At 41.3% G+C, this 21,230-nt stretch overlaps 2 protein-coding genes across 5 annotated transcripts in view; one reads left to right on the top strand and one right to left on the bottom strand.

Moving 5' to 3' along the window:
• Positions 1-21,230, bottom strand: part of LOC128846308 (uncharacterized) — a 304,287-nt gene that overhangs the window by 211,098 nt on the left and 71,959 nt on the right. The gene's annotated exons all lie outside the window — the stretch shown is intronic.
• EYA2 (EYA transcriptional coactivator and phosphatase 2) overlaps positions 1-21,230 on the top strand; it is a 154,316-nt gene that overhangs the window by 81,992 nt on the left and 51,094 nt on the right. For all 4 annotated transcript variants that reach the window (XM_054045313.1, XM_054045311.1, XM_054045312.1 and 1 more), the window contains 4 exons: positions 8,631-8,698; positions 11,778-11,955; positions 13,753-13,880; positions 14,386-14,469. In XM_054045313.1, the coding sequence (XP_053901288.1) occupies positions 8,631-8,698; positions 11,778-11,955; positions 13,753-13,880; positions 14,386-14,469 (458 nt within the window). The remainder of the gene's footprint in view (positions 1-8,630; positions 8,699-11,777; positions 11,956-13,752; positions 13,881-14,385; positions 14,470-21,230) is intronic.

Genomic DNA, 21,230 nt, shown 5'->3' with positions numbered 1-21,230 from the left:
ACAGGAGGTATTTGTTAGTGCAAGATTCATTGTGTTTCTAAAAGAGCAGTATACTTTAGCAGAAGCTATTACAGTAAAATGCCACAGTGCTGTTGTGCAGAACCACTCTTTCCACATAGATTTTTACAATGTGCTCTTCTCAGTAGCATCCAAGTCCTTCCAGATAGAAATACAGAGCAGGCTGTTTGGTGGAAGGGGTCATTATGCTTAATGGCAAACAGTTGAGCAGTATGACACAGCGCACATATGGGCTGAGTTTATCTTCTCCTTTAGCAGGTCAGATACTCACTTGAAATAGCTTCACAGCTGACAGCAGTGTAACATTTTATGAGATTCCTTGCCCAATAAATGCAGGCAGATGTCGTAGGATTTAGAATCTTACAAGGCACTGGAGTATTGTTGGTGGGAGGTAATTCTGACGGGTGCTTAACCTCTATCTAAAAAAGTATCAGCTTGGAAAAGGCAATATTTACTGCAGGAAACATTAGCTTGTCAGAGAGGTAAAATGCTGCAAAAAACCTTCTGAATGACCACCGAAGTCACCAGCCAGATGTTGGCCATAGAATGGAGTAATGCAAACACTATTGGGAGTTATACTGGTACTTTTCCTTGCATCACTGACTGCCAGCATTGTTCCCTGTAGGAGCATTAGTTTTTTAATATAAGTCTGAACAACATGTTGTGTATAAAACAGCACATGCCATGTTGTACAGGGTTATAAAACCCAGTGTGTCACTATTGCATGGGACATTTAATTTATTAGTATTAGGAGATTATAAAAAAAAATCCTTTCAGAGGTCTTTCATTGGAACTAATTGTCTGTGAACTGGAAGAATCAGTGGATCATCATTTTGTTGTATCTTTTCAACCACTTCTGCAAGTTGTCACCATCATAACATCAGCCACCACTCAAGGTGGCCACAGATAGTCTAGATATTGTGCACCCTTTGTATGTTCCTGGACTCCTCACTGCTACTGTATACCAAAATAGTTAAGTCTGTGAAAAATACCCTGTTCCACACTTCCATCTCTTCAGACCCTTGGCCATCTACATTTTTGTGACGCTTGATTGTTTCAGTGCCTTCAGTTCTGGAATGAAAAGATGACCTAGAAGAAGCTACTGTTAGTTCCGAGTGTAGCAGCTCACGTACTCACCAACAGAGCCCACTGAGAGAACATCTCTGTGGTGCTCTCCTCCCTACGCTGGTCCCCACAGACTGTCAAGTTCAAAGGAATAGCCCTAATCTTCAGAACCCTCTGTGGGACTGCTCCACATTACCCAACAGGTCACCTCATTTGCCACAACCGCAGCATCCCATGACAGCTACATTCCTCTGAAACAATGGAACCCTCAGCAGCATGAGCGAGCCTTGTAAGTGCAGAAACAGAGTTTTCTTGGAAACGTTTCTTGAAAACGTTGAGAACAGCTGTCAATCTTATTGCCAAACTTGCTTCATCATCCTTACTTTCCTGAGTGGAAAAGGGATGGAAAAATACCATTAAGGAGATGGGATGGGGAGAGAAACTGAGAACTTTGTAACATCTAACACATAGAATTTGTTAGGCATTCCAACACTACCATGAGTGCAGTATAGAGAGATTGCGCAAAAGATTGGGCAGTTTACTGTGGTCTTTGGATTTCGAGAAGCTATTGGAGGTAAGGAGGTGAGGAATTAGGTACAGGAGAGAAGAATGGAGACATTTTATAAGTGGAGAAATCATAGGAAAATGAACAGTATTGCTGGTGGTTTTATTGAAATAGAAATTAGAGTAATGTAGTGGTAAATCAGGTCCAAGGACTGCATTTCTCTCCACAGGGATGCAGTGCAGGGCAGCTGGTTACCGGCAGACTTTCCAAAGAGGACCAAAGCAGCAGAAGAGGTGTATAGGCAGGGCCCACTGGTAGCCTGTCTGAAACCTTGATGGCACTCTCTTGAGGGGCAAAGGCCACAATTAACTTCTCAAAGCCTGTGGCTGAATCCATTAATGGCTGAAAGGGAGAGCTGAAGGACTACTATTGGAGGGCCTTACTTTTTTTTTTTTTTTTTTTTTTTGCAAGTTCACAGCTGCCAAGTTTTGTGCAGATTCATGTGGGACATTTTGTGCCTATTTATTTGCAAGCATTACAAATTACTCATTAAAATGTACATGTTTGTAAATGACCATAAACTTCAGCTTATGGTCATTGTGCTGTGCCCCAGATGATGGTGGGAGAAGGACAAAACCTGGCAGCTGTGGCAGGTGCTGAAGGATGTCTGGGGAATAGGTGGGCATTGGTGAGAGCTTTCAGAGGACAGGGGAGTACCAGAGCGGCTGGGCTTGTGGTAATGTCCATGAGGGCAGGGGGATAGCTCTAGGGTAGTTAGGTTTGCGGGGTAACTGGAGGGGGAAACCCAATTTGTGAGTGTTGGCAGGGCAGAGGGAGAAGAGACAAGCTCAGTGGCTGGGAGTAGAGATTGTGGGAGGGAGAAGCTGGGTAGAGTTAAGTTTGGGGGGTTGTTCAGGGTATCAGGGGAAGCTGGGAAGAGGTAGGTGGGGTTTGTGGGGATGTCTAGGGAGGCAGCTGGATGGCTGGGTGAGCTGGGACTGTGGGAGTGCCTGGGAAGATGGGGATAGCTGGGTGGGGTGGCTATGGGCTGGGTGGAATCTGGGACCTGCTGAAGGGGTCAAATTGGTGGCTGTGGGAGGGAGCCTGGGGCCAGTACTGGGTCCCCCTCGCCACCTGTCCCTGCCTCCACTTGCTCTTGCTGCCACTTGGCTGCCCTCCCAGCTGCTTTTTCCCCACTTATTTCTTATAAGGGGCGCAGCAAGACAGAAGCTACTTGTGTGCCTGCTCAGCAGGTGCCACAGCAGCCCCAACCATAGACCATTTCTGCAGTCCAGCTGCACGCTGTCTGCATTCGGTCTGTGGGAAGGCGTGGGGAGTTCTGCATGCGTGAGTGCCACAGGAGGTGCGGGACACCTGGCAGGCCTGCAAGTTGCCCTGTTAACTTGGGGCTTGAATGCTCAGCATGACAACTTTTTCCCCAGCAGTTACTTGCAGCCTCGATCCGGCTCAGGCACAAATGAAACTGTATCTGAACATGGCACACATTTTAAAAATCTGTTTTAATTAAAAAAAAAAAAAAAAGCGTAGAGGAATAGCAAAGGGAATCCATTTACCCTGAGGGACAGGCTATAACATTAATAAACTTACTAAACTTTCACTTTGAGTGTTGCCCTTGTGCACTCCAATGTATCCCTCTTCTCCCCATCACAAGAAAGTCCATGGCACTGGATCTACAGAGAGGTTTTTTTTACAGAGCATGCACAGCTGTTGTATGGTGTCTGCATTTGTGTTTGCTTGTGGTAGATGTACTCTGTGGGAACATTTACTGTACAGTATGTCTGAAGAACTGTTCTCTTCTAGAATCCAGATTGTTTTATTACCAGCTAAATGTTCTTTAAGCAACCTGTGAATGAGGGCATTGTGACATTTAGCAACTGATTTGATTGAACACAGATGTGAACTACACTCCATATGGAGAAGATGCCAAGGGAAAGATCCTGGTCTGTGTTTCTGATTTAAAAGTGGGAAGTTTGAATGCAAGCTGGGTGACATGGACCCAGCAAGGTAGATAAATGTTGCTCACTCACTCACCCATGATACAGTAAATGTATCCATTAGGCGAGAGAGAAACTCTGAAAGGGAAAAGTACTGAATAAATGTGTACTTAATTATTTGTGTTTCAGTGTTATAGAATGGTAGTATTATTAGTAGGATTGGCTGAGGATTTCAGTGTACAACATGACTTGCTGTATTACTCCCTTCCTCCACCACATAGCAATCCTAGACCTTAGTAAATCAGGTTGTGGAGGACTAAGGAGTCATAGGAAAGCTTTGATGTTTTAATACAACTTCTGGAAGTGCCTCCTCTTGGTATTTCCTATAGATGGGCTGGAGCTATAGAGTTTGGCTCAAGTTTCATAGTGTCACAATTTAGGGGAGTTTGGCTCCAGATTTTTGATTTGGGCCCATCTTGGTTACTTTCAAGTACACTATTAAAGATCAGCCAATTGCCATTAGCTTAAGGTTGGGATATCGTGCCATCCATTAGGAGCATCTGAAAGCAATAGCCCTACACAACAGGGCAGCATCAGTTCAGAGATGAGAGAGCCCAGGCATTCCAAATATGGGACACATCCCAAGGACTCTAGGGACCTCCCCTTTCTCCGCCCTCCCCCCCCCCACCTAAACTTTTCAGAAACTGCTCAAGCCCATCGCTGGTTATCGAAGCACATCCTACAACCTGGGAAAGAATTTGACATAAATGGACAGGTGGCAGGAAACAATAGGAAGGGAAGGGAGGTGCTTGATAATGGCTTGATGAAGGGGTGTCATTTGACAGTGTCACTATTGGAACTCGTTGAGAATTTTTTTACTTTTTTTACGTGTGTGTGTGTGTGTGTGTGTGTGTGTGTGTGTGTGTGTGTAAAATGAAGTTTCCACAAAATCAAAACTGTTTGTGGCAAATTTTTGATTTTACTGAACTTTTTCGGTTTTCAGTCAGGAAAAACCGAAACAAAATATTTGGGGTTGGGTCACCATTAGTCTCTGTTCTCCTGAACTGCTGCAGTGCCTCATGCCCACTGCCCTTCGTCTCCTCACTGGGCTGGGCTCTCTAGGCAGACCACATCTTCCATGATGAAGCACAACAGTTTAACCAGAAAGAAAACCATCCAAAAAAAAATATGGGACATGTAGTCTGGCCAGGGAACCCAGCCCATAGAGGAGAATGAGAGCAGGAGCCACTTGAACTACAACTCCCATGAGGCACTGGGGCAGCTCAGAAGAACACAGAGTAATGTTGAACCAAGCTGAAATGCAATGTGTCTACACTTTTTTATCCAAATCTTTGAGAACTTTCCATTCCATAAACATTTTTGATATTTCAAGTCTTTATTGTGAATCAGCGGAATGGAAATTTTTATCATTATTTTTTGTTAGCACTAGTCACAAGAGCATTGCCAGGTGTATCTACTTATGAAACCAGCTCTTTCTGCAGCCACAGTTGCAGGGTGTCAGGAGAAGGCCTTGCTCAGTGGGCATTTGCAGAGCACCCATTGGGTGCTTTACCCATACAGTGTGATACACATGATAGGAGAGGGAGCAGGATGGTTAACGTTGGTCTAATTAAGACAATGATGCTCAAGAGTGTAGGAATGGAATACAGAGCTAATTCGCTGGTTCATATCCAGCCCACTGAGTGAAAGACATCACCCAGTGAAAATCTGTTTGCTGGCTTAAGTGCAATGAGATGATATGTCTTGGTCCAGTTCCCAGTAGACAGGTGTCAATTCTGCCTCTCTCACAATTGGCAGGAACTGCCCTTGTTGGCAGTCTCAGCAAAGAGGCTGAGTATTTAATGGTCAATGGAGACTGAACTCCTTTCTCCAAGAGGTGGATGCTTCTAGTCACGGTCGGGACACATTGACAGAAGACAGTGTATGTATATGGGAAGCGTCCATTGCCTCTACCCTGGATTCATTTCTCCAGATTTGTCAATCTAGCAACTTTCTGCCTTCCCTAAATTCACTGAAGGATAAAATTACAGCATTAGAAAGTATTTTTTTCTTTCAAATTTTCCCTTTTAAAATCCCATGGGAAAAGGAGCAGCATTGTACACATCTGGGAAGAGAGCTTGCTAAGTTACTTTTGTGTGCAGAATATTTTTGTGGTTTTGAGCATAGATTTCCTCAAAGAGACATTAACTCTCCAACACTTTTCTTTTTGCACTATACTGTTTTTGGAGTAGTTTAATCCATAGTGTAGAATCTGGTCTTGAATTTGATAGGAGGCTATGAAGCTCAACCCTCCCACACGCTACTCCTGCAACCCACCTCCACATACACACACAAACACACACTTTGGTTACACAGCAGGTGCAAAGTTCAATGCAAGTTCATTCCCATATTACATTTTGACTTTTATATAATTACCTCTAATCGTTTGGAAAACAGGAAGTACAGTATCATCTGCAAGTAGCACAGCAATAAACATGTTCTCATCACAATTTACACATAGAGCATGAGTCCCTCGAGCTAACTCATCCCCCTCCTGACAGTTTTAATAAAGGATGATGGATTGTTTTAAACTGACAGTTGAGGAAGATCAAAAATTCCCTCTTGTATTGTTTTGAGCTCTGTGTACAAGAGCTGTTTTGTGTTCTGTGAAAGTTGTATTTGCCTGTAAGCATTGGGGCTCTATTACTCTCCTTCATACTCTGTTCAGAGATGCTTAGTTACTCCGGGAAGCTATTCATCCTGTTTTTAGTATTAAGACACTTTTAAAAAAATGTGCAAAGAAGAAATGACAGAACTGAGTGTGGGATGAATGTCTAGCTGAGGGTGCGGTAGTATAGAAATGCTCTTCCAGGCTGCTACAGAAGGGCTGGCTTGACCATTTTGGAAGGGTGGGATGGGGCAGTGAGTTGCCATGTCCTCCAGAACCACTAGTAGCAGGTGAAATCTGCTCATGTGACGCTTCCTCTTCTAATGCCACCAGGGCACGACTCTCTGCTTCAGATCCTCAGCAGTGGACTTCAGTGAATATTGAAGCATTTACATAAACTGAGGACCTGGACCACTGAGTGTATCCAGGGACCCATGCAATTACCAGCACTGCTTGTTTGAAAACCAGGCCTGGCCTATTAATCTCTTAGATTTTGATTTACCCACTGACATGCTTTCTGCATAGGGGTAGACCTGTTTCACCAGAAAACAAAAAAAGCTATTAATATCTGCAGGTTCTTTTTGATGTGTTTCTCTAGCATCTGAAGTGTGTGTGTGTGTGTGTGTGTGTGTGTGTGTGTGTGTGTGTGTGTGTGTGTGTGTGTGTGTGTGTAAAAATAATGTGGGATGGTCCCCAGATGAAGAAATGGCAGAGTCTGGCATTCTACAGGGGGCTGCACTGGAAGAAAACTTTAGCTCTTGATCAGCCCATCCTCCCTCCCCCTCCCACTTTTTTTGGTAAGGCTTTTAAAGGCTACATGTGGCGACAAATTAGTTCTGGATGCAGATCCTCCTCCATGTTTCTTTTTGGCATGAGATTTATTTCTCACTGCATGTGCTTTTGTGACTGCACTTGGCGGGCTGCAGTTTGTTCAGCTGTCCATTCCTCAGCTAATCTAGGGTCTTAAAATAAAAACAAACAAGCCAATCTTTGGAGAAGGCACACCACGTGAAGACATTGAGAGGCATTTGTTTACAACTTCTGGTTAGAGCAGCACTGGTCATAAAGATCCTAACAGTTAGAGAGAGAGAGCAATTCACATGGCACTAGCCAGAGTAAGAAAAATGACGCTCTTATGTGTATCTGCAATTAGGGTCCTCAGGTTCTAGCCTAATAAAACAAAAGGGTGATTAAATGATGTCCAGCCAAGGACCAGGGGCACAAAATAACATCTAGCTTGCAGATCCCAGCTGCCTTCATTACTAATATGAAGTTGAGGCTGCCACAGAGATAATGGATCACAAAAGGTAATGCTTTCTGGAGGCTGGCAGTTTCCATCAAGATGGAGCACTATATGGTCTTTAGATTGTCTCTGTGTTAGATAGGAGGGTAGCTTACAAGCAGAATTAGGACCAGCTCTGGGAGCTAGCATTGCTTCACAAATTAGGGGACAAACCACATGGTTCTGAGTTATTGTCCTACCACACACACTGAAGGAAGAAGAGCTTTCAGGATGTGGTTCTCCAATCATTTGAAGAGGGAGCTCCTGAAGCTGAAACTTTGTAGACTGCAGTTAAAATAACGGTCTAGACATTTCCAGGGGGCAGAATCTAGGGGATGGGAAGCTTCAGGATATTCTGTTTCTGCACCACGACCAATTCCCCCTCCCGTCCTCGTTCTGAATTCTCAATCCTCCCCTTCCCCCCACCCCCATCACTGCACACAGATGCAATAGCTCTTCCCCCCCCCCCCAGCAGCAGATGCAAATATCACCCAGAGGAAACTATGCAAGAGTGATATGAGGCATCCATCCCTCTTCTTAGTAACACCAGGACTAAGCAGGGCCAATGCTTCCAGTCACTGCTTGCCCAGGAACCTTGACAATGAAATTCTAACCCTGAAAAGAGGCATACAGGTCCAAATTTTCAAACTTCATGTATACTTGGTTTACCAAGACATATATTTGCAGGGTATATGGCTTGCACCTGAAGTCTTTGTTCAACAAACAACTGTTGGGATGTACAATTGCAGGTATTTATGTGGATGAAAAGATGTAAACTCTAGAGGCACAGTTTAGGAAGACATTTGGAAAGTTCTTTGCTGATGTATCTTGAAAAATACAAATCATGTTTCACAAGGACCCATGTTGCAAGCTTGTTTTCAACCAAGTTTTCCAGTTTCAGCATACTTCCTGGCTCCATTACATATTTTTAAAATGGATTTTGCGATTACCTTTGAATTCAGCAGTGGCCCAAACCTTGGCATTAGAAGCAATTCCCTAGCTTTCTTGACTTGCCACATACTGCTTTGTAGGATAAATGTATGATTCCTACCATTGTGTGACTGTCGATGTAAGCATATTCTGTTACATTGATTTTAGGAAATCTGTTACATGTAAATGTGATATTATTTTTCACAGGAACATCAGGGATTTACCAAGGAGCCAACGGCCTGACCAATTCTGCAGGATTCAGCACTGTGCATCAGGTACAGCCTCAGAAGTTATTTGCAATGTCTCTTATTTTAAAGACTTAGAGATCTTCCAGGTCAGAGAGACTGCCACAATTTTCACATGTATTTAAGGAGGTTAATAGTCTATGTAGTCACAGACACCACCTATATCCATGGATACCTGACCTGGTGATTGACCTAACATCTGGCCTTTTTTGTTTTAAATAAATGGATACATATATGCACAGCAATGGCTCAGCGGGGAGCTTTGCAACGGAGCCCTGCCAAAACTGTATCTCTCACCGCTGGCGTTCTCTGACCTGGGCAGTAATTGGGTTGCACTGTTGAAAGCATTTCAGAATTCTTATGGGGAGCCCATGGTATCATATGATAGCTTTCTTAAAAGCAGTGTCTTTCCATCATCTATAGAGAGCTCCCCCTTTGCACCCTTTCCTCTGGTCTCTTGGCTTTAGGTAATAAATATGAATAAACAATCTGAAAGTGTCATACACAGACCCTGGTGAATCGTGAGCTATCTGAGCCATCTGTACTCTTCCTTATTTGAGTGTACACCTGTCTGTGAGCTTCACACTTTGCATAAGAAAATTCAGGCTGCTTAATAGCCAGTTGCTCAGTTTGGCTGGACCAAACATGAAGACATTGTCCTTAGCAAGTCCTCCCACTGATTGTGGCTCTTGTATTTCTGAAAACAATAGTGGGTTGTTTCTTTGTTTCATATTCTGCTGAAAGACAGTATGGTCAGTAAAGGCCCATAGACATGCACCGGATTGAAGTTTGAAGGTGACCTGCAAAAAGGAAAAATAATTCTGCTTGTGCCTTTTTTTTTTAATGATGGGAAGTGTCCATTGACTGATTCAGTAGGAGTTGGATCAGACCTTAAGAAAAAACGAAAAAAGCTTTAGTTTTCTTTTCAGCTTTATTTTGTATTGGAAACTCAGGTCTGTTTGCCCTTGAGACTCTCTGGTGACTGAGAACTAGTCGAATTATCACATCAGCCTAAAACATGATTAGTTGAGGGAAGGAGGGATTTTTAGTTAACACCTATTTAAAATCAGTGTCGCATGAACATTTCTGAGAAAGCCTCTTTGTTAATAATTCAGTATTCCACCCCTTAAGTTAAAGAGTTAGAGCTCACAAGATTCATCTGAGACCCTTACACTGTCCTGCACAACTGCCAGAGAAGATCAGGTTTGACATTCTTGCTATTTCTGAAGTAAAAGAAAAAAAAATTGACAAATCTTTAAAACAAAAAAATTCCACTTTCAGTCTTTCGTTGTATGTCATGAAGAAGCAAAAATGGGCAAAGACTTACAGTTTAAAAAAAAAACATTTGGTAGGCCACCTTCAACCTGTGATTTATTTTTTTCAGGGTTGAAATACCCAAAGCAGAACTATTGTTTAATTTAAAAATAAAAGTATGGTGTTTTTAAACTGCTTTTCCTGATTCTGGCACCCTCATCGGCTCTCCCAACATGAGGGCTACAGCGGTGATAAATAGTCAAACACCAGCAACCACCCCAGCAACCACTACCAGCAACCACCCCAGTGTGTTAGACTGTGGCTTGGAGGTCACTGGTACCTGCATCCCCGTACTGCTTTGTCACTCCATTCAGATCAATTGATGTAAATATGCTAGGGTCTGAAATTTACAACAGCAACAACAAAAATCATGTTTTGAAGTGCCCAGAGAGGAATAATCTTGTGTATTTCAATATCCCACCTCCTCACAGGGAAGGAACAGATAGGCAGAATGGAGGGAGGCTATGAAGGGCATATGTGCTCTTGAAAAGCAAAACACAGCTGGAAGGTATTATTTTAGACCTCCTGGCCTTGATGCTGTCCATTTAATTAATGTATATGTCTTATTAAATCCTAGAGTGTGGTAAGTAGTATTCAGTACACTCATCCCTCACGGAGAGGCCCTGTAACTTCAGTTGAGAGCCTAGAAACGTGCTGTATGCTGAACCCAGCAAAGGGACTTATTATTGTGATACTTTTGTTATGGGCCTGATCCAACTCCTACTGAATCAGTCAATGGACACTTCCCATTAACTTCAGGCCTAAGATTGCTTAAAATGTTTCTCTCCTGGGAATTGAGTTCCAGTGAGGTGTATTGGGATTAATCCTCCTCCCTCAACCCCCAAAGATCATCTGTAGTTAACTTACCCGTGGGAAGGGGTGATTGTTTAGGGATTCATTCACTATCAGGGGGTAGCTGTGTTAGTCTGTATCCACAAAAACAACAAGGAGTCCGGTGGCACCTTAAAGACACCTAACGTCCGGTGGCACATCTGTTAGTCTTTAAGGTGCCACCGGACTCCTTGTTATTCACTAACTAAATGGTTTGGAAAACACTTTAAATATTTTCTAGAAATTTCTGTGTGACTTAGTGGATAGAACACTAGACTGGGACTCAGAATCCCTGGGCTCTATTCCTGGCTCTGTCCCTGGCCTGTTTGGTAAACTTGAGCAAATCACGGCACCTCTATGCCTCAGTTTCCCCATCTGTAAAATGGGGATAATGGTACCCTCCTTTGTAAAGGGCTTAGAGATTTATTGATGAAAAGCGCTCTATAAGAGCTGGGTATTATTTTTTTCATTTTGTAACCAGTTCTACAGTTGATCAAAAACTTTGATAACAGGTAGAGGAAAATTGCAAATATTTTTGTGATTTTTTTCCCCCTCTGCATTTTTCACCTGTTCTTTTAATTACGCCTGTGCTTAGAACTGCTTACAGTGGCCACCTGTCTCACCTCAGTCCCTTTTGAAACAGTAGTTCACATCACTCCCCTGCATCAAATTGCTGCACCCTGTGCTCAGAAAGGGCCAGCCGTGGTGAACGAATTCCACAGAAAAAGGCAGGGCTTGTTATGACTCCTGTCTTCTTGTAAATTCTGCTGGTGCCAATGAAGCAGAAATAGACATGGGCGAAGCAGAAATACCTACCAAAGTGACTTGAACAAGATTCTTTGGAAAAAGTGACCAGATCCCACGACTCTTGAAAGTATCTGCCACATGCATTACCTTACCCACTTGTCTGTGTAGTAAAAGCCTGGGATGCAGAAGGATTACTCATGTCTCTTTTCCCCCAAAGGAATACTCGTCCTATCCAAGCTTTCCTCAAAGCCAGTACTCTCAGTATTACACCTCTTCCTACAACTCTCCTTATGTATCGGCGAATAGCATCAGTCCATCAGCCATCCCGACATCCACATACTCTCTCCAAGAATCTTCACACAACATCACTAGTCAAAGCACAGAATCACTGTCTGGTAGGTGGATACATTATATTATTTAAAACCAATTCACTGTTTTACAAGCTCAATCATCTGTGGGCACAAATAATACAACTTTGCTGTCTGATTTGTGAGCGTATAAATTTACACCAACAAATTAAAGTTCATGGCAAAGTTCTGTTACTTACACCTGCAATTTTGCACATGTCCTTTGTGGGGGCAAAGGACGATGACTTTACAACTGCAGGCACAACTTTAGAGAGCAATTTAGAAAATGTCAGCTCTATAAGAATAAGCCACGTTCTTTTCATGAGTATTTCTTAATTGCTTCCTATAGCTTAAATGTGTTCCTGGTGTGAGTGGTCTCACACCTTCAAATAAAAGATGGTATAGAAAGGGAAAATGTTATTAATCATGACTTTTAAACAATAGGCTAGTGTGTTAACAGATAGTTTTTATTAGTGATGAGCCCAACCCAAAATCCTATATCCAAACACATCCAAAATCTAAAAAGTTCCTAACTTTGCAGCCTCCTTCTAGTTTTTAGCTAATTTCTAACCACTAAACGTAATATCCGACTTCATAAGTATGTTAAAAGGAATTCAAGTGATTCTCTCTTAAAAAAAAATCAAGAGAAAACAGGTTGAGTTAAATGTCAATTATGAATTCCACATATGGCATCAATACCTTTGAAATTATCTCGGCTCTCCTGGAGTGCTTACTTTTCAGACTCTGCGGGCTCAAGCGGTCTATGGAATTACTGACAGATCATTATCCTCCTATGTACTGTCTGAATACAGCTTTCAGATGTCACTTTTCCACTAAAGTTTTCATTGGCATGCAATAACATTTATATAAAATACCACATAATTTGTGGATGATCACAATATACGCCCATTGTATGGTCTGCTGACTTATGGAACAAATCCGAACATCTGTGGTTGTTCAAAAAGAAAAATAAACTAATATTGCTTTTAAAAAGTGATCGCAGATTGCTCTAAAAGCAGTTGGAGGATTTTCTATTCCTTAGATCTTATCTCAGCCTACTTGAGAAACGGTGATTTCAAAGAGGCTTGTTAGGAACAACCCAAACTCTCCTTAAGAAGAATGCATCTGTACCAGGAGGGTTGAGAGGCCACAAGTTAGCAAGGTGACAAGAAAAATGTTTGAAAAGGATTTGTAATTTAACGTAAGTGATATCTAGAGAGTTTTATGAAAGTGAATCCTATCAATTGATACTTTACATAGTGACCTTCACCTCTGGTTTCTTCTCAAGTGTTTCTAAACTGCTGTACTGTCTGTCCTCTGATAAACAGCTAAACTGGATTAAAACACACATGTATTTGGGAATATTCTAGAGCTGGGTTTTTAAACTATTTTTTGTTGTTGAAAAATGGCCTTTTTAATAATGAAAATTTGTTGGGGGAAAAAAATCATGTTTTGAAATTTTGTTTTTTTTACCTCCCCATTTCCAATAGAAAAGAGAAAAAGGGAGAAAGGAAACCCCAGAATACCAAAAGAAACCCCTGATTTTAAAAAGTGTGAAAATTTTCAAAAAAATGAAATCTCATGTATTTTTTTTTTAACGTGAAAATATATTTTCTTAAATGTTTGTGAAATGTTTCTATTGTTTGACCCATTCAAACACAAACCTTTGGAACAAACTTTTTTTTTTTTTAAGTGGTTTGTGCAATAGCTAAATACCAAATACCAAAGCAGTTGTCACGCCTTTGCTAAAAGATACTTCTTGGATAACATAAAAGTATCGCAAGAACCACACGTGAAAGATTGCAAATTTTAGGCTTTCAGCGGGATCCCTTTTTCTCTCAATAGGGGAATATGCAACCACACCAACAAAAGATACAGAAACAGACAGGCAACACCGAGGGTCTGATGGAAAGTTACGAGGCCGATCAAAAAGAAGCAACGATCCTTCCCCTACAGTTGACAATGAGATTGAGGTAATAATATTAATTCCTTTTGATAGTAAATCCAGCCAAGAGAAATTGATTTACAAATAATCCGCTGTTAGACTAGAGAACGATATGCGCCAAAACATAGGCAAGATGTTTGAGACTATAGCCACCATGGCTGATGTAGTTTTAAAAGAAAAATGATTGTTGTCTCAGTGTAATTGTCATAGGCAAAATTTTGCACTCTGGCTTTTAAGGCAACGTTGGATTCTGTTATTTTGCTCTCCTGACATAATATCCTACTGGGATTTCTATGCATATTGGGATAGCAGATTGTCAGAGCATATATGGAATCGGAGAGCAGAGTTTGGGGTTTTTTTGTTTGTTTTTTTACCAACCTTAAAAAGGCATCTATGATCAATGTTTAAAGTGGTTTTGTTACCTTAAAAAAGTTGTAGCCACCTAATATTTTTTCTTAATTAAATGCACTCCTGAAGATGCTTAACGTGTGAATGTATTTGTCTCTTTCCCTCCTCCTTGTCTTTCATCACAGCGGGTGTTTGTGTGGGATTTGGATGAGACGATAATTATTTTTCACTCCTTACTCACGGGAACCTTTGCATCCAGATATGGGAAGGTAAAATTTAATTCATATTTTTTTAACATTATTGTTTGTCAAGCAAAATTGCATTGGGAATTGTGGGGGCAGTTAATAAGGCAGCTTTTCTAACAGATGCTGCCCATTTTGTTCAGACGGATTTTGTTATAAATAAGTCCAGTGGTATTTCCCTCAAACATGTGAAAATTTAATTTAGTTTCCCTTTATATTGTATGTAGCCCCACTTCTTCAAAAGCTTGCATTGTTCAGTTGCTGCTAGATAGGACACTGAGCTGTTGTTCTTTCAAGGCCTTTCTCCTAGGAGAAATAACTTATCCAGCAGCCAGAAAATAGTAACTCTAGCCTGCACACAGTAATATTTTCTGCTGGTCTATTGTTTTCATAAGAATCTCAGACAAATGATTTCTTTTTTTTAAGAGACTTTTTATATTGATTAACCCAAGTTCATTCCAAGTGTAGCATTGCATCTTCCCACTAACGATCTCAGATGGCCACTTAAGGCTAGATTTTTAAAGGTATTTAGGCACATGAGTAGGATTCTCAAAAGGGCCTACTAGCCCCAGTCGGCATCTTTAGGGTACATAAATACCTTTGAAAATCTGGTGTTTAAGCTGATGGTGGCATTTATTTAGCAAACCCTATCTGTAATTAATAGAGGAAGCTTTGAAATACACTGAACTTGGCTGCTAAGGAATTCTGAAATAGCAGGTACTTAATAATAATAGTGCCTATACCTCATTTATTGGTATGGCAGTTTTCCTATTATAACTTCTTGTTCAAATGACTGAGTTACATAACGTCAAGCATTTTTAAGTGAAGAGAGAGAAAAAGACAATATCATTACCTAATTAAAGGTGGATAACCTATTTGACAACTGTTTCTGCATATGACTTTTAACATTGCAGCTTCATTGAGAGACCGGCAAATAATCCTATTTCTCTTTAGAAACTAGAAATATGATTTGACATCATTTTATGGCTTTACCAGCTGTACTTGATTTATGATGGTTATAACAACCTGGATGTGTAATTAGTGAGATAGATTTATTGTCCGCTGTTAGATGTGCACACTTGTAAAGGATATAAAATGGTGTTTGTGGTGCAGAAATCCACTGCAGCATTTGGAATGCCACTAACACTTCTAGCAGCACCTTCTGAAAATCAAGCACACATTTCCGAACAGAGATTTATTCAGGCCTATGTTGTACAGGGCAATTGGAATCGTTTCTTTTCCCACTGAATGTAATGAATGAGACAATTTGCAGCAGACATTGTGTAAGTTCTCACCTGGCTGCATGCAAAAAATAGAAAAGGAACAGGCAAGATAGAGAAAAATAAACTTGTGCAATCATACCGAGGATTGAGTTTTGGTGGTAAATGGCTGATGGAGAATTTCCCTAATGGAGGGCAACTTCATGCTGGTGCAAAGTCAGCTCCTGTGCTAGCCGTCCTGGGCACAGGAAGTATGTCGGGGCAAGATAATTCAATGGTGGTGATTGAGCTCAGTTACATTGTACAGATCCTCTACTAAGATGAGATGACCTGGAGCATATCGCACTGGGGCCAACATAGACTCGTCTCTGGATCAGGGAGCTGTAATTGAGGCTATGTGAACATAGGCTGCATATTCTGAAAGAGCATATGCGAAGGTTAGGGAGAACCAAGAAAGTGAACTTTAGGTTAGGATTTTCAAAAGCACTTACCATGGACATAACTATTCCCATTGACTTCAGTGGTAAAACTCATGTTGATTTCAGTGGGAGTCTTACCCTTCACTTCAATAGAAGGCAGAGTTAGGGTAATCCTGAGCACTTTTGAAAACCTGCCTGCATAAGGGATTGAGGGGAGAAAATGAAAACACACAAGGCTGTCCAGTATGAAAATGCTCTATGGAAAATAAAGTGAGAACCTTTCCACAGGATAGTTCTTAAGCATTCTGTAGAATAGAGAATTATAGAATTTGAAGGGCTGGTTAAAAATATTGTTAGAAAGGCTCTCCTTTGCTGTTAAGTTCTAAAAGATTTTTTGAATAACTTTTATAGAACCCCATTGAATTTCTACAGATCCTACTGGTTTCATCTCTTTTGAATTCCATAGAACTTTTCTATAAGGAAAATGGCTCAAAACTAAAATGATGATTAACCAAGGTTTTGATCTAAAAACCCACATTGAAATAAATTGATTTTGGATCAGGCTCTAAGTCAAAAGGGAAATGGAACACACACCAAACTTCTGTCATGGGAACCATTAAATAATAAACCCAATCCAGAAGTGTTTAAGCAAGTTGAATTCACAAATATGAGAGAAGCAGCCAAGACAGAGTTGAATAGAGCTCCAAAATTTCATACCTGAATAATACAGAAAGTATTAATCTCCGATATCCAGGCCTAAAATTTATTATTTTTATCCATAATCGATATTAAAGATAAACATGCCTCTTATTAGACAGACACATTAATAATTAAATCTCCCTCTTCTACTGGGGCAGCTGGGATTAGAACCATTGCTCTCTCACCTCCAAAAGCACACACTGCTACCAGCAGTACCTCATTGACCATACTAGTAGGGTAGAGCTGACCGAAACCTCTTTTGCCAAACAAAAAAAAAAGTTCACAGTATTTTCCAGGTTTCATCAAAACTTTGTTTTGGTTGAAATTTTCTGACCACATCTAGTGCTGGAGCTCCTAGTTATTCTCTCCAAGTCACAACTATAAGGCGGGAACATCCCACTCAAAGCCAGGCCATTCCTTAGATAATGAGCTCCTTGGAGCAGAGACTGTCCTCTGGAAGTGTTTGGAAAGCACTGAGCACGTAGCAGCAATAAATAATCATAACAATTGCAGCACAAGGTGGACTGATCACTTGCCCATGGTCAAACAGCATATTAATGGCTGAGCCTGGACTTCTGCTTCTACTTATCTCCCAGCCTCAGTCCTCTGCTCTGGCCAACAGACTATTCAGCCTCCTTATATTTAATCTTAATGGGTTTCCCATGCAGTCCCTACAACATATCCCCTCTGTTGGAAACCAAAAGTGGCCTGTGAGCTCCAGGTCTCCCTTTACTTTCTTTCCAGGTATTTTTTTCACAAACAAATGTCAACAGATGGGATAAAGTTTTTTTTAAAAAGTGTTCCCTATGCCTTAGAGAGGGGGCTGGGGGAGGAGCAGCTGTAGGAAAGGTGAGACTTGCAGTACAATGGACGCTTCTGTGCACCTATGAGTTGTGTCTGTATTGTGAGAGGTCACCATGTCATCCTGGAAGTCAAAAGATAGCCTTACAGGTCTGTCGCATCTTACGCGCATTGAACATGCGCGATTTCAGCTTTATGCGGTCGGCAAAAACAAAAAAAAAAGAGCATTTTAATACTGTACCTGTAGTGCGGGCGATTCCGCCCGCCATTACACTCAATGTAATTTTGACTATTCGCGATTTTCGCTTTACGCACTGACTGCGGAACGTAACCCCAGCGTAAGATGCGACAGACCTGTTGCCTGCCCACAACTGGGCCTCGAGATGGCAAACAGGGGTTCATTGCCTGGTGTGCTTGGCACCAATTAAGACACCGAGGGGAGAAAGCAAGCCAAGTTTATTTCAGAGCTCTGAAATGGCACTAGGAGACCAGCATGTCTCAGATCAAGTGCAGCACATCCAAATAAAATTTTCCCTTTTATATTCCAAGCTGTTTCTGTGTAAGCCTTTGTCTGTTCCTCCCTCTTACCCCTCCCACCCCTCCCTTCTGTAGCAGTTACGATTAGAAAAGTTCCCATTCGTCTGCTTATCTTTTGGCCTTGCAAGGCCTGTTTACAGCAGCTGCCTGCTAGAAAAGCCGACCCTTCCATTTCTGCTTCAGCATGTCAGCCGTTAGCATAGAAGTAGGTGAGAGTTCACAAGATGGAGTTTTGTGGTTCAGGTAGGCCCAGAGCAGAAGAGCTTCATCGGCACTTTTGGCCTTCCACTCTCCCGAGTTACCTGGTAGCTATGCCTAGTGACACCAACAGACCTGTATATGCTGAGGGTACAATTCCCAGCTGAGCCTGTCAGGACAGAGGCTGGTCCTCAGTTGCCATGCTTGTGATTAAGGGGATGTGCCATTGCTATTCCCATTGTGAAGTGGAATAGCTATCAAAATAACAAAATATCTTCCATGTGCAGGTAAAGTGAGTTTTTGTTCTAGCTGAATGTGGTAAAGAAACTGGCAAGCAGGAGAAAATTTCTCCACCCCTTTGCCTCTCAGCAGGAGGCCCCTGGATGCAGAGGTTCCACCGCTATATTCAATTAACCCTGAATACTGTATTCAGTAGAGTTTAGAAACCTGTTCCACAGGCTTCTGCTTACAGTATGGGTGTAGAGTATTTGCTGTGAGACTAGAATGCTCAATAGACATAGCAGTTCATTTTTATGGCTTAATATACACCCCACCCAGCCTTTCTAATCCCTTCAGGCATATATTAAAGAGAGCTTCCATGCAGTAGAAAGGATGATTGCACTCTTTACTAGTCTGTGAAGAACTGAACACTGAAGTACAGGCCTCTGAGGAAAACACAAGGGGAAATAAGTGAGTTAAAACCAATTGCATTGTTACTAGCACTTTAGCTGAATTCAGTGCAGAGGTCTCAGACAGGAGGATGGTACGTTACCAGGTTTGGCCTCTCGTTCCAAGTTTTGGTTTGAAATAACCAGACACAGGGCAGAAAAGTGACTCTTTAGGTGCTGTTAATTTAATACTTGGTAAAGGAAGTAGCAAATACTCTTGTCAAGAGAATTCATTGACCTATTTTCCTCTCCCTGTGCCCAAATTTTGGGAAATTTCTAAACCCATTCCTCATAGCTTCTATAACCTTAATTGTCAACAGATTTTTTAATTTGCACGTCCCAGTTGTTAGGGGTCTTTTCTGCATTCCTTCCCAGTAGCAGTGAAACACAATTATTTGATAGTTCATTCTAACACTTCTTTAATGAATGAAAAAGAGGGACACTAAATATGTTTTTTTTACCCAGCTGCTGGCATGTTAAGTAGGGGATAATAATACTTCCTTACTCCCACACTTTTTCTGTTTTGTATATTTAGACTAAGTTCTTCAGGGCAGGTAATGTCTCTTACTCTGTTAGTATAGTGCCTAGCACGATGGTGCCCTAATCTTAGGTGGGGGTCTCTGAGTGCTACTGTAACATTTAAAAAAAGGGACTGATGAACTGAATCTAATATTATAATTACTCCTTCCATATAACAAGCCTTGGGGACAAATGGAATGGATTTCAATTTAGCACTGAATTACAAAACTGAAAATTTCAGAAAACAGCTGATGTTGCTACCAGAACATGGAATTTTGATGGATCTTCATCAGCCCTTTAATATTGTCTAAAAGTCAACAAGGGGTTTTGAGCTGTAAATTTGAATGTAAGATGCACATTAACTTCTGGAATTAGTCAGCATCTCAGATTGACTTGATTTTAACAGACACCATTGCAAATGCATAACAGAGCACATTGTGTCTAATTTTTAAACAAAAACCTTGGAAACAGTTATGCCCTGACACTCATTTTCTGGATGTTAGTTTATTTAGAATGGGAGAATTTAAAATTAGCTGTTTCTTATACTATACCATCTCAGGCTTTATCTGTCTGGGGGATTTATCTCAATTCCAGCCATTAGTAGCCAGCAACCGCCAGTGCAAAGCATATGGTAGGCAAGGAAAGCACAGAGGAATTTATCCCAGTTTCAAACAGGTGTAATCTGTACCACTGCAAATACTAAAGCTGGTTGGAAATTTTCTAATTTGAATGTTTTTCCATTGGAAAATGTCAATCTGTCAAAAGCTTGTATTTTTGCAGAAATGAATCAATTTCAACTAATCTTATGAGATAACACAGGCAAGGTTGGCTGTCTTACGCTGTATTTTGGGTTCAAACAATGATCCCTGGATTACAAAGTGAAATTCATCTAGAATCACCAGGTTCAAGTTGAAGTGAGGTTAAACCTACTGAGTTTTATACAGCTTTCACCCAAAACTATACATTAGCTCAAGTTTGCCCAAAACTGAGCATAGATTCACTGCACCTTGACAAACATGGCCAGATTTCCAGTTTTAAAATAAAACCCTGAAACTAAGTGGTTTGCAGTTTAACTATGCATGTTTGGTCCAGCTTTACTTAGGAACACTGAGGAAACTTTAGGGAACAAATGGAGAATTCCAGTAAGCTGAAAGGAAAAGTGTCTTCCTGGTGAGCATTATTCGACTGTGGAATAAACTTTCCAAGGAAAGTGGTGAAAGCTCCATCATTGGGACACTTTAAAACTAGCCTGGGAAAAGCACTAGGAAACATACTGTAGGGAATAATCCTTTGTATCCAGTGTCTCTGCTCTGTGTAACCTCATTAGTGACAGGTTCAAGTCTGAGGGAGAGCCTGAACCAGAGTTTCACCACCCTTTACAGTATATTTCTGGGTTTTCCTAGTCTCTTGTATGCTTGATTGACTTTTGAGATTTCTACTCCAACAGCAGCTTTAAGGCATTTTGAGATTTCTACTCCAACAGCAGCTTTGGGGAATTAGGTGCCCAATTCCATTGACTTTCCAGGGGAATTAGATGCTTAACTCTCTCATGACTAAGTCTGGCCAGAAAACAAGAATTCTGTTTCACAGAGAATTTCCAGGTTTCAGTATTTGGTTTCGTATTGGGACAAACCTGAGATCTTTTTAATTTTTTCATGGAAAAACAAGGGAGAGAGACCTCCCCCAGAGTAGCCAGTAATCCATACATCTGGGATGTGGAAGACCCG

This window comes from Malaclemys terrapin, chromosome 12 (assembly GCF_027887155.1).
Source record: "Malaclemys terrapin pileata isolate rMalTer1 chromosome 12, rMalTer1.hap1, whole genome shotgun sequence".
Classification (NCBI taxonomy): Eukaryota; Metazoa; Chordata; order Testudines; family Emydidae; genus Malaclemys; species Malaclemys terrapin.
The sequence above is the reverse complement of the archived record's forward strand: the minus strand, read 5'-3'. Positions and strand labels throughout refer to the sequence as shown.